Here is a 12,129-nt window from a genome sequence, read left to right as displayed (position 1 = left end):
CAGCGTTTCTGGGCACCATCTTGAACAGTGAGCGACTTCATCGGTGCAGACGGTGACGTAGCCATTTCTGACAGCATCAGTGCTGAGATTACGGCTACTGTTGCCGGTGCCACGGAAGTGTTCCCGTGCAGTTAGGAATATGCCAGTCCCTTCGCTGCCACCAGTTACCAACCTTTTGCCGCGCTACAGAGCTTGCATCTGTGTTCTGCGTCTATCAATGATGTTTTGGCTGAAGGAGCTGAATTCGCTTCTTTGAAAAGCTTCAATGGTATTTAGGATGCTGCAACTTGACTGCGCGCAAGAAGCAAGACAAGTTTATGAACTATATTCATGCGAAATAAAGTGTGATAACTTGCAGTTCACCCCTTGTTCATCATTATACTGTGAGCGAACTGTTGTGTTAGCGGTTGTAACGATTTCAGAGGCTGAAATGCTTTGATTTAGGCCTTAGATAGGCATATTTTGCATTTCGAATTATCGGTGTATGGAACTATTTCACGATCCCCTTTGAGTTCGATGTGTACGGAATCGACTGTATAACGAACTTATTTTGTCGTAGATACAACTTTGTTATGATGAGGTTTGAATGTTGTCTCTGTAGCAGGTTTGTCTCTGTACCAGCGAGGGCTGGAAGACAAAATCTTGGGGGAGGGGGAGGAGTTGGGGGTTAGGTTTGTAGGCAAGTCCGGTAAATTGGCAACAATGTTCAAAACTGACATACACTTGTAGATACTTGGATGAAGGTCCTTTCTTGGTGTAAAGTTTCCAGAAATAATCTTTCTTTCCTTTTTTTTTTTTGGACGGACTTGTAAAAATAAAAGGAAGTGAAGAAATTATCAGGCTAAGTGTGAAAATGGAGGACTGGGTAACAATGCCAACTGAAGGCAATCCTTCTTTGTTCCTATCTAACCCTCATTGCCTGACAGAACTTTTGTATTGGCCTTGAGAAAAGAAGTGACCAGGAGAGGGTGGGGCTTCTGACGTCGTGGTGGGGGCCGCATAATTTTGCTGCTCGAAGCTGCAGGTTGCCGAACTTTGCTCTATAGCGTCATAACTGCAGCATGAATTAGCCGAGACAAGAAAAGGAAACATACATATCCGTGCCCACTTGTCCGTCACGCTCTCTTGTCTGGGTACGTATGTAACGTTTTCTTTTTCTGCATCACACCAATTGATGCTGCTGTTGTAGAGTGCCAACTTATCGAAATAGCTGCCCGTTCCAACTGTGAGGTTGGCTTATTTTTTTTCATAGTTGTGTTGTTCAGGTAAATGACTGAGTGTGTTTTTCTTTCTTTTGTTGTATTTTGTAATTGGAGTGTTGGTTGTATACAGCAAAATATAGTATGTCTCATGGTTACTGCAGTTCAAGTGCATGACATGCCTTTGAAGTTCAAACAAAAAGAAAGGTTTTTTTCTTGAGGTGTAGTTTCATGGCATTGCAAATGACAGATGAAAGATTATTTTCACAGCAGTATGACTCATGCTGATGTGAATGCACATTTTCAGGTGTGTTTCGATTTTGGCATGTTTAACCTAGTGCAGTAGAACCTCATCAATTCGAACTTAGTTATTTCTAAATCCCACTTAATTCTGAATATTTCCGCAGTCCCATATTTTGCAATGTAAGTCCGAGCGAATAATTTGAAGCGGCGGTCAGCACTATGGTTAATTTGAAAACTTTGGGTGCCATGTGCTGATTCCTGATCCCGATTTCGCCACAAATCCGTGGAAGCGATAGCTCTTAAGAGTCACAAGTCAATGCAACATAGTGGCTGAAGCACTCCAGCCGTGCTACTTCCAGTGAAAAAAATCACAGCATGTCCACGGAGGGAATGATGATGAGTGGCGCAAAGCATTCGTCAGCTCCTCCGTGCTTCCGTCCGTCCGTTTGTGCTTCCGTCCGTCTGGGCGACCATCCGTGCGTTCATCCATGCGTCCATCCGTCCGTACATTCGCGCGTCCATCCATCTGTCCGTCTGTCTGCTAGTCTGTCTGTCCGTCCATGCATCCATTTTGTGAACACTCCAAGTACCGCCATGTCGCATCTTGCATCCCCTGTGGCACATACCCGCTCCGCGCATCCTTCCAAGGTCCCGTGCATCCATCAGTGAACACTTGCAAGTTCCGCCATTTCCCATCTTGCATCTTCTGTGACACATACCCGCTCTAGAGCGGGTATGTGCCACCGGTGGCAACATACAACATCGGAGGATGTACACACCTATGCCTTAAGGAGCTTCGCCCCTAAAAGGGGGGAAAAAAAGCAACACTCTCATGGTCAATCAAAATGTGTGCCTGCAAGAAATAAGATGTGCTTCACTTTAACACAGTGGTGATACGCGGGAAGCGCATTGCCTGTTCCTCGCAGCGCGCGTAATTTACCCATTCTTTCTGAGACTGTAAAGAAATTAATAAAGAACAGTTTGGCAGAATTCGCAATGTATGTGAACTTTCGAGTGCCAGTTCCTCCAGTAATTCGAACACTTGCACTGCTGGCAGTGTTTTTGCCTGCAATGCCTACTTCGAAAACTAAGTTTTAAATTTTTAGTGATCATGTTTTCCAGCCAAAACACATGATGAATTTCATCACACTGGCCATTATTAGATTCTTTACTTTACCAGAAAGAATGGGCGAATGGTTGCATCATGAAGTGCTGGCGCAGCAAGGAGCAGGCGACATGCTGCGAGCGCGTGACTACTGCAGCGCAGTGAAGATGTCTTGTGTTCCGCAGGTACACATTTAGTTGATCACGGCAGCATATCTTTTTTTTTTTTTTTTTTGGTGGCAGCAGTGAGGACCACCGTTACCTCATGTTGCAGCAAAATTAAGACCAGGTATTGCTGAAAAACTGGAGCCGGCACAACAAACGACCAGCCCTGATTACTTTGAATAATTCCAAGTTCCTTGCATCCCACTTTTTGTATGTTTTGTTAATTTAATAACCCACTTAATTTGAAGATTTTAGTGGCCCCAGTGACTTCGAATTAATGAGGATTTTATGTACATCAAAACTTATTTTAGGGCAAGTTGCTTCATTGTAGAGCGATGGGGTAACATTGCAAATGCACGCTCACAAGAGACAGCACAGACAAGCCCTGACTTACAACTGAATAAGAGGTGGTGCCACCACATTTGTAGCTTGGGTGTTCTTTGCTGCAAGCATTTCTTATAGCTCCAAAAAGCATGATACACATACCAAGATTCTGTCATTCATGCAAAATAATTTAATAGAGTTTTTTTTATGTGGAAAATTTTCGGTTTCGGTTTCTGGGCACGAACTTGGGTTGTGACATAGTGGTGTAGGTGACTTTGTCACGTGACCACTCAAGGCTGTGACGCACGTCGTACTGATTATTGTATGCTGTCGCGCACATGTGCCACACAAGCACCTGCAAAACGAACATGCCGACAGTTGTCATGGCTAGCTGCAGCAGCCACGATGCTTTTGCCGGCTCGTACATGGGGGAGGTCACTCATCTCACTTCTATAGGTGTGCGCATGGGGAGGGGGGGGGAGTGCAAAGTCAGCCCACGCATTGACATAATAGGGAGGGGAGTGCACTGCGACAAACCTTCATCCCCTCGGAAGAGGGAAGCGTGCGTTCACCTAGGCTTACTACAGATCTGGTGTGACATCACTGCAATTTTAGTTGCCCTTACTACAGAGCTATGTCAGTGCTGGACGTGGTTGCGATGGGCTTCATTTGGAAGGTTGAGCATGTTGGTATGCTTTGGAAGGGAATTCAAATATATTTTAAATGTCTGCTGCATACGACCATTCGTGTGTAGTGTCCCTACATACAGAGGAAACCTACAAAAGGCTTGTTATAGACTCGAATAAATTTGATGGTACCACCCCTTTAGTAGAGCACTGGTTTTGGCCAACTATTTTTTCATATTTTTTTTTTTGCTGAGGTGGTGTGGTACTAAGCAGAATAATGGTCTTCATCTTGGAACGAGGTCTTCATCATTGCCGTGCCCGTCATCCTGCTCAGCGCTACGCCGCCTGAGCAAACAACCAGATTTTAACTTCTTGCAAGCAAGCCGCATGTACGTGTCACTTTTCTACAGGGACTTGTGCTCATCGCTGGCCAGTGGGAGTGCCTCACCACGAACCTACGGACAGCTGAGTGCGCTAGCGCAGCAGAAGGTGCGCCACCTGGAGGAAGAGACGCGAGCCCAGCTGCGGGCTTCCTCCCGCCGCTGCTGGCCCCCTCCCGCTTGTCCTGGCGGCCCCGCCCAGCGCGAGCAGATCGAGCGCGATTGGCAGCGCGCCAAACAGGAGCTCGAGCGCGAGGACCTGCTCGACTTTCTCGCCGACGAACCCGCGGCCTACCTGAGGCTACTCGGAGGTGGGAGTGGCACGCAGCAGCATCAGCGATCGTCGCCCGTGCCTTTCAGTCCCCTTGTCGGTGCTGTGGCAGGCACTTTCTTCCGATCACCGCAGGTGCCCCAAGCATCACAAACACCACCATCAGCAAGCTCAGGTTCGTCACTCTCCTCTTGCCTTGTGGGATGTTACTTGCTGACCGAAAAGCATTTGACATTCGGGCGCTGTGGCTCCCGAAGCACTGTCGGTAACAAAGGGCATAGTGCACAACAGCATGAATGCACAAAAAGTGCATTTATTGCTTTTTTAGTGCTACAGTGCCAGCTAACAGACGTTATGTACAAGGAATAGCTTCTTGGTGAAGCAAGGGAATCGATGAAGTTTACTTGCTGAGCAAGGTTACCTAGTGAATGCTTGTTTCCCATGGCTGATACGAACCACGTTTGTTGGCGTAGTCTTGCAAGTGTAAGTGGGCCCGAGTGATTGTTGGAGGTTTGAACAGGGAGCCTTTCACGGGATATTTCTGCAAAAAGCGTTATTAGGATTATCCCCTGGTGAATGTGCGACCATTCCTCACACTTGTTGACGTTTCACAGTTTAAGAGCTCTCAAAAAACTTCTAGAAAGCAATATACTCGCTTCGTTTGGTGGTGCTATCATTGGGAACTCACATCATAGCTGTTTAACTAGAGGCAGTTGTGAGGAAGTCAAATGTGAGGAGATGAGAGAGGTTATGGAGAAGGTAATTTCATGATGTACGAGAGAGGTTAGTGTCTCCACAGCATCATTATCTTCAAAATAGGAAACAAGCTTGTTTATAAAAAAGAAAAAGCGGTGTAGCAGGCCAAATATTTATGCCATGCTGAAAGCAATGGTCATGGCAGTTTCTTTCAAATTTCAGTGCGACTCCTCACAATATTGCATGTTTGGTCAGTTACTTATTAGTTATTAATTGGAAATTATTGTGCATTGGTATCTAAAAAAAAATAATAAGATTTTATTTATTTATTTATTTATTTGAATACCTCAAAAACCCCAGGTGGGGTGTTACATGTGGGATGGGCATTGTTGATTACAGGGAAAAAAAAATGACTTGAGGGCAATCTTGAATTGATGAGGGTCAGAGTGGTGCACAGTAGATGCAAACAGATGGTTTCAGTCCTGTGCGGTTGAGACAATAAAGGAGCAAAGATGGGCAGTGGTTAGCGCTGGCGGAGGGTATACTCCTTTTGCATGGTTTGTGCGGCTGGATGTGCGATGAACTGGCAGGATGGCTGGAATTTCCATGGGAGCATGATAAAACTTGGGAAACAGGCATAGTCGAGATATGAGACGTCGTGTCTCTAGATCAGAAAGGTGAGCCCAGGCTTTACGTTTGGAAACACTGGAATTATAAGAATACTCAGAATAGATAAAGCATGCAGTGCGGTTTTGGATCGATTCTAGAACGTTGCATAGGTTAGATTGATGGGCATCCCAGATAGAGCATGCATATTCCAATTTCAAACGAACAAACGTAGTATACAATATTGGTTTGACTGATGGGGGTGCAAGTCTTAAGTTTTTACGCCGAAAACCCAGAGTGCGATTCGCGGAATTGACCATATTAGTGACGTGAGCTGACCAAGAAATGTTACTTGAAAATGTGACTCTGAGATACTTGTAGCATTCAGCGGATGAGACTGCGGAGCCAGAAAGGGTATATTCTGCTGACTGGTAATGGGGCCTGCAATTAAAAGATACCAATGAAGTTTTCTTTACGTTTAAAGACATTAACCACTTATGATGCCACGATAATATAAAATTGAGGTCATTTTGTAATATTTCAACACCTGCGCTATATGCCATGGGACAGTATGCAGCTCAGTTGTCTGCAAAGAGGTGAATTCTAGAAGACATGTTTGATAGAAGGTCATTGACATAAATTAGAAAGAGTAATATTCCGAGCACTGTACCCTGCAACACACCAGAGATTACAGAACGGCTAGATGGGACAGAGCTAGCATGCACAAACTGTTGATGATTGGTAAGAAAGTTTCGAATCCAATAAATGCACTTTGAATTAACGTTTAAACGAGAAAGTTTTAGCAGTAGCCGGTTATGTGAAACCTTATCAATAGCTTTTTCAAAGTCTAAGAAGAGGGCGTCAACAGGTATGTTTAAATCAAGGTTAGAACTGATATCGTGATAAAATAGAGCTAGTTGGTGTCGCATGAAAATTTTGAGCAAAAGCCATACTGGCTAGAATGAAAAAAATTATTGCTGGTTAAGAAATTGACAATGTTAGAAAAGATTACATGCTCTATTAGCTTGGAGCAAACGCTACTAAGGGAAGGGGGGCGATAGCTGCTGCAGAGAGATGAAAGACCTAACATAAGATTTTTCCAGAAAGAAAAAACATGTTCCACAAAGCAACAAATTCACTGATATTATACACCCCCAAAAAATGTTTCGCACAATATTTCATGTTGTCTGCAAAAACAATTTTAAAAATGAGGAAGGAAAATTTAGCCTTCTCATTTGATTTTCTGTTCCGTGTAGTCGATTCAACGATGACAGCCTGTTTATGCTTGTGTGCATGCCGGTCTGTTATTCGCTTTTTCGCTTGGTTTCAGTATTTCAATAGGAGCAGCGTGTGTTGCTTCCCAAGAAACTTCCGGGTGCTTCAATCATCACTCTCTAACACCGAAGCAGAAAGCTTGTCTTATAAGTTGTGTTGGAGTAAGGAAAAACTTATTTTCTGCTTCCAGGTAAAAACAAGACACTTAAATTAAGGACTACGTTTTATAATGCTGTGTGCAGCTTAGAAGAAAGTATATCGGAAATACTGTCTATGTGCTGGGATAAAAGTGTTGCAAATGAGTGGGCTACTCACTAAGGCTATTGTTTCCTGCCAATTCTGCTGGGCTGTGCTGGCCTTCAAAATCGGAAGCCATCTAGAACCCATGTTTGTAGATAGCGAGAAGTGTCGACTTCACTTTAGGTTTGAGAAAAAATTGTTTCCGGCATCTGGCAGCAGCACATCAGTAAAGATGTAAATGATGACAAACCTTGGGACATTCATTACTTGTTCACACCACAGTGTCAAAAAAATAATTTAGGTGTGGGCACTCTCCGCCCACAGCGACGGAGAGTGCATCCAGATAATGTTCTGCTTTGGTAGACGTGCTGGCCGCAGTTTCAAGGGGGGGTGCTGCGACATGGGGGCTTAAAAAACTAGCGCGACGAGGTGAGAGTGCATCCTTGTTTTTGTTTTGTTCGCTTCATAGTACTTTTTTCACCAGGCTCGCTAGCTACTAGATCTGAAAACTCATTCTTTCTCGCGACTGAAAAACACCATGTTCAGCAAACACCACCATTGGCTACACGGTGTAAGAAAAAAAAAATGTACTGCTATTGCTAAGTGTGCAATGCCGTTAGAGACGCTACGCACACAGCTAGTCTTCTATAGTACATGCGCTGGCTGCAGTTGCGTTGGGGGCACTCCGACAGGGGGGTTGAGAGGAGGAAAGAGGCGAACATTGTCTAGACGTACTGTCGGACCGAGTGTCCACAGCTAAATTATTTTTCTTACACCGTGGTTTACTTTGAATGCGGAACTTAAGTTCATCTGGCAAACGTGATAGCAAGTATAGTAAGTTGTCACTTAGTCCAGGAACTGAACTCCCATTTAAACCTCATTTGTGGAGCGTCGTTTTGCATCCCAGGCTATGCAGTGGCGTTTCCGCCAACTCAAAAACGAATTGTATGTTCTTCACAACCTGTGTGACCAGGCCTCTCTAGAAATGTATACAATGTTTGTGAAATAAGAACGTTTGATTACAACGATCTAATTTGGTCCAGGAGCTTAAACTATACCTTTGGTTGCTACAGAGAAACCAATCTAATAATCTTGATAATGTGAGCAATATAGAAGAGTAAAATGAGGAAAAATGGTAAGTCATCCTTTCTTTGCCAAATCTACAGTTGACGTCAAAATATTTAACCGCAGGTCAGAGAAATCTTTGAATTTCTAAGTGAATTGTTACTATATCTGGTGAAACTGTGCCACACGTGTTACCACAATCTAAAACCGGCCGGTAATCTAAATTCAATACTGCCTGTTGAAGCACTGGGGATATTCAGTGTTGTGTCTCATGATTCTTAAACTTTTGATGCTGGCTTTATGAGAGTTCTCAGAAACGGTGTATTGCTTTAGCCTGGTGCTGTTTCGTTTCTTTTTTTGATAGTAAGAGAATGTAAATTCATTTTAATTTTAATAATAAGTCATAAGGCATTATCTTTGCAGCAGGGCTAAATTTCCTTCTACTTGATGTGCCCTTCTGCATTGAAGCGATGCAGAAGGGCACGAAGTTAAGGAAAGTTTATTGGAAGTGTAAAAAGTACTGATTGATATGCTACTACACTTTAGCAGGAGGATGAAAGGCAGAGCGTCTGGTGGAGCTCATTCCTCTAGAATAAGTCATACCGTATTTACTCGCATATTCCTCGCACTTTTGGTGGAAAACCGATGCAAAGTGGGGGGTGCGAGAATTATGCGAGGAAAATTTTCCACTAAAACATACAGAAAGAAAAAGAAAACCAAGTGGCTAAAAATCGCAATTCTCATGCCAGCAACTAGCTGCAAGCTTTGAGAAGTACTAATTAAGACTTACCTCAACAATGAAACCACAGGTTCAACACAAGGCAACATTTATTTGAGACAAAAAAGGTGCAAGCAAATAGTCTAGAATTAGAGTACCGTACGCAAAGCTTGTGGGCGTTGCGAGCGTAGTGTTAGCGTTCGTCACTCAACAGGAGCCTGGAAAAGGTTTGTGCACGACGTCAGCATCAGGCTGATGGCCATTTAACACAGAATCGCCCGCAGTTGCTTTCTGACGGAATAAAGTTTACCATTTGCACACGGAAGGCCTAACACGTCTTGGTGGCTTTCAGCTGCCGTCGCCAGTAGCGCACACAAAACTCGTCGACTCCAAAGTGCCTACCGGTGGCCCTGTTGCTGTTGTTTAGTGCATGATCAATCACTTTCAATTTGAAAGCAGCCATGTAGCTTCCGTATCACCCTATAGCGTAACAACATTACAGACACAACAAACAGAACTTTTTTCAAAACACTCCGCAATGGGCACTTGCCACTTTAACCTGGCTTGGATTGAAGCTCCATGCAATGATAGTACGCTTGATGCTTAAGAGATGGTGCGAGATAGCGGGCGCTATCATCATCAGTGGCTGGAACGAGTACACGACATTACTGCGGCGATTTTCGGGGGTGTGATCATTACAGAAAAAAAAACTTATTTTTGTAGGGCCATGTGGGGGGTGCGAGTATTATGCGAGTGCGAGGACTACGCTAGTAAATACGGTATTAGTATCAAAAAGCCAGTCACAATCAACAGAATGGTATATGTTATCTCACTTACAGCTAATTTCATTGTATATGGGCGAGCATACAAAAAGTAGAAAAAGTGTTCAAGACAGACAGACAAAGAACTTGTCCTGAGAAACGCTGCTCATTTAGAGCAAGAAGGCAAATAGTTAAAAAAAACATTTGGGCATTGAACTTGTGACGGTGGAAACAGACAGTTATCACATATTTATTCCATTGCTGCATAAAGGTCATTTATTGAGATCAGTTAAATTTAAAAGCACTTTACTCTCTCTCAAAGCTTTTTGATTTATTTACCAAAGGCAGGATAAAGCATGAGGAATGACTAATGAGATGGTAATCTGTAATGGGGTAGCAAATTGGGAGAGTTGGAAAATACTCAGGGCTCCCAGCACTAACGACTCAGATGGGAAAAGGAATGACATTGCAGGCACTGTGTCATCGTTTCGTTGTCTCGTCTGTGTTCTGTTTGTGCTAGTCAGCATGACAATAATCACAAAGTGTAAATGCTGTAAGCCTATTCATATTTCCACATTTGCTTGTTATGGTCGCTGTGTATGATGTTGCGATCTTGTTACACCGCTGGCCCGGTCACACTAGGTTAAAGGGACACTAAATGCAACTATTAAGTCTACGTTGATTGTTTAAATAGTAGTCCAGAAACTTCGTAGTGTTACTATTGTGCCAACGAAGGGCCTATTTTGAAATAAAATCACATTTTAGTGGTCCGCATCGGGCTAGCGCACTTCAAATTACCCACTTCAAGAAGCGGACAGACTGGACCGACTCACGTCACTGTTGTCGTGCACAACCTTGCCCGGCATTACTGCGCTAGAAGCAGCAGACTGAAAGCAGCGGAAGCCATAGCGGCAACCACTGCCATTGATCAATTTCCCGCCATTGGCTCTGAGATCGCAGACGTCTTTTGATTCAACTGCGCCCCGCTAGATGGCAGCACCTGCCCAGTGTAACTATGCGAAAATCGAATTTTTGAACCACTCGTGCCACTCGCCATAGTAACGCCTGGCCGTTTTTTTCATGAAACAAACAGAAACGAACAAGCAGCATTTGATTGCGTCTCTTGATGCACGGAAGGTTCTCTATTTAGTGTAGCTAGATCGATTACTAGTGAATAATTGTAGTCGGATGTCATCGGGATCATTTTGAGAATGTCCTACTGCGGCGCATGTGTTCTTGTGCATTTACTTTGATTTCTCGGTCAGTAGAGCACTGTTGTTGATAATATTGTCGTTTTAGATTTTGTAGTACATTGAGCTTTCACTCTGACGCAAATTGTTATTTGACTTTAGTGTCCCTTTAGCGGTTCCCGTTTTCAACTCAGTGCCTGTTCCTGCATAGTAACTTACTGGGTGACCAAATTAAGCTTCGTGGTTATTTTTTAAATTCAGCTTAGGAAGTTACGGGAAGACTATGCAGATAATATGAAAATGAGTAACTTGGTTTTTTTTTTTTTTTAATTATTGTGGAAGCGATAGGGCAGTTTGACCTCGTTTTCCATAAAAAACGGCCAAAAATCTTTTGTGCTTTTGCGTTAGCAACCAGTAACGTAGCACTGGTGATGTGAAATGTGTTCTTGGGAAGCTTACGTCACATGGAACCTTGAAGTGCCTGTCACTTGTGAAAGAAAGAAATGTCGTCTCGTGGTTCTTGGTTTGAACTGATGCCGAGAACGGGTATGGCCTGGCCTCTCTCTTCCTTCAGAACTGTTTCACATGCCACAGCGGCCATTGTTGCCGCCGTGGCCGCGTGGCATCCACCACGGACTGCCCTTCTCTGGGGCTGGGTCGGCGTCTTTTCTCTCGAGGCATCGAGTCAAGTGGCCTTTTGTGCCCAGTTGGTAGCGGCTGGTGCGTATACGGCATGGTTTTGGCAGCACCATGGAGTATGCTGCCACTCCAGTGTGCCTACTAGTAGTAGTTGGCTTCCTAACTGCCTGTGTAACCACTCACACGTGTGTTTGTTGATAGTGCAGTGTGTATAACAATCTCAGCATAAGCCTGAAGAGACACGCAGCGACAAAATTTTGGAAGCCGTCAACAAAAATATGTTAATGCCTTGAGCTGAAGTGCTACGAATGGAAGCCCTACTTTCAAGCTTGCCTTACCTAATTTTCAGTGAAAAACAAACTTGTCGAAGATTGAACTTGCAAGATTTGAAAGAATGTTTACTCTACTACAGCAGTAGCTCAAAGACCAAATAGTAATAACAATAATGCCCTGTGATATCAAACTCACGTTTTCACGCTGATGTTTGAGCACAAAACACTTTTGTTGCTTTTTATTTAGGATGTGTCTCTCCTTTCTCTCTCTTTTTTTTGCACGCTATTTATGTGTTTCAACCCACCTAATGTTCTGATTTTCATTTTTGTAGCGTTTTTAAAAGTGATAATCGGA

The 12,129-nt window shown here is 43.7% G+C and overlaps 1 protein-coding gene across 3 annotated transcripts in view; it reads left to right on the top strand.

Moving 5' to 3' along the window:
• The window catches only part of LOC119178328 (rho GTPase-activating protein 23), a 113,875-nt gene that overhangs the window by 94,106 nt on the left and 7,640 nt on the right, over positions 1–12,129 (top strand). For 2 of the 3 annotated variants that reach the window (XM_037429517.2, XM_037429516.2), the window contains one exon: positions 4,072–4,487. In XM_037429517.2, coding sequence (XP_037285414.2) covers positions 4,072–4,487 — 416 coding nt within the window. Of the gene's footprint in view, positions 1–4,071; positions 4,488–11,437; positions 11,584–12,129 lie in introns of all 3 variants that reach the window. The other variant, XM_075888443.1, reaches the window with a different exon arrangement.

Source organism: Rhipicephalus microplus, chromosome 1, assembly GCF_043290135.1.
Source record: "Rhipicephalus microplus isolate Deutch F79 chromosome 1, USDA_Rmic, whole genome shotgun sequence".
In the NCBI taxonomy this organism is placed as follows: Eukaryota; Metazoa; Arthropoda; class Arachnida; order Ixodida; family Ixodidae; genus Rhipicephalus; species Rhipicephalus microplus.
The sequence above is the reverse complement of the archived record's forward strand: the minus strand, read 5'-3'. Positions and strand labels throughout refer to the sequence as shown.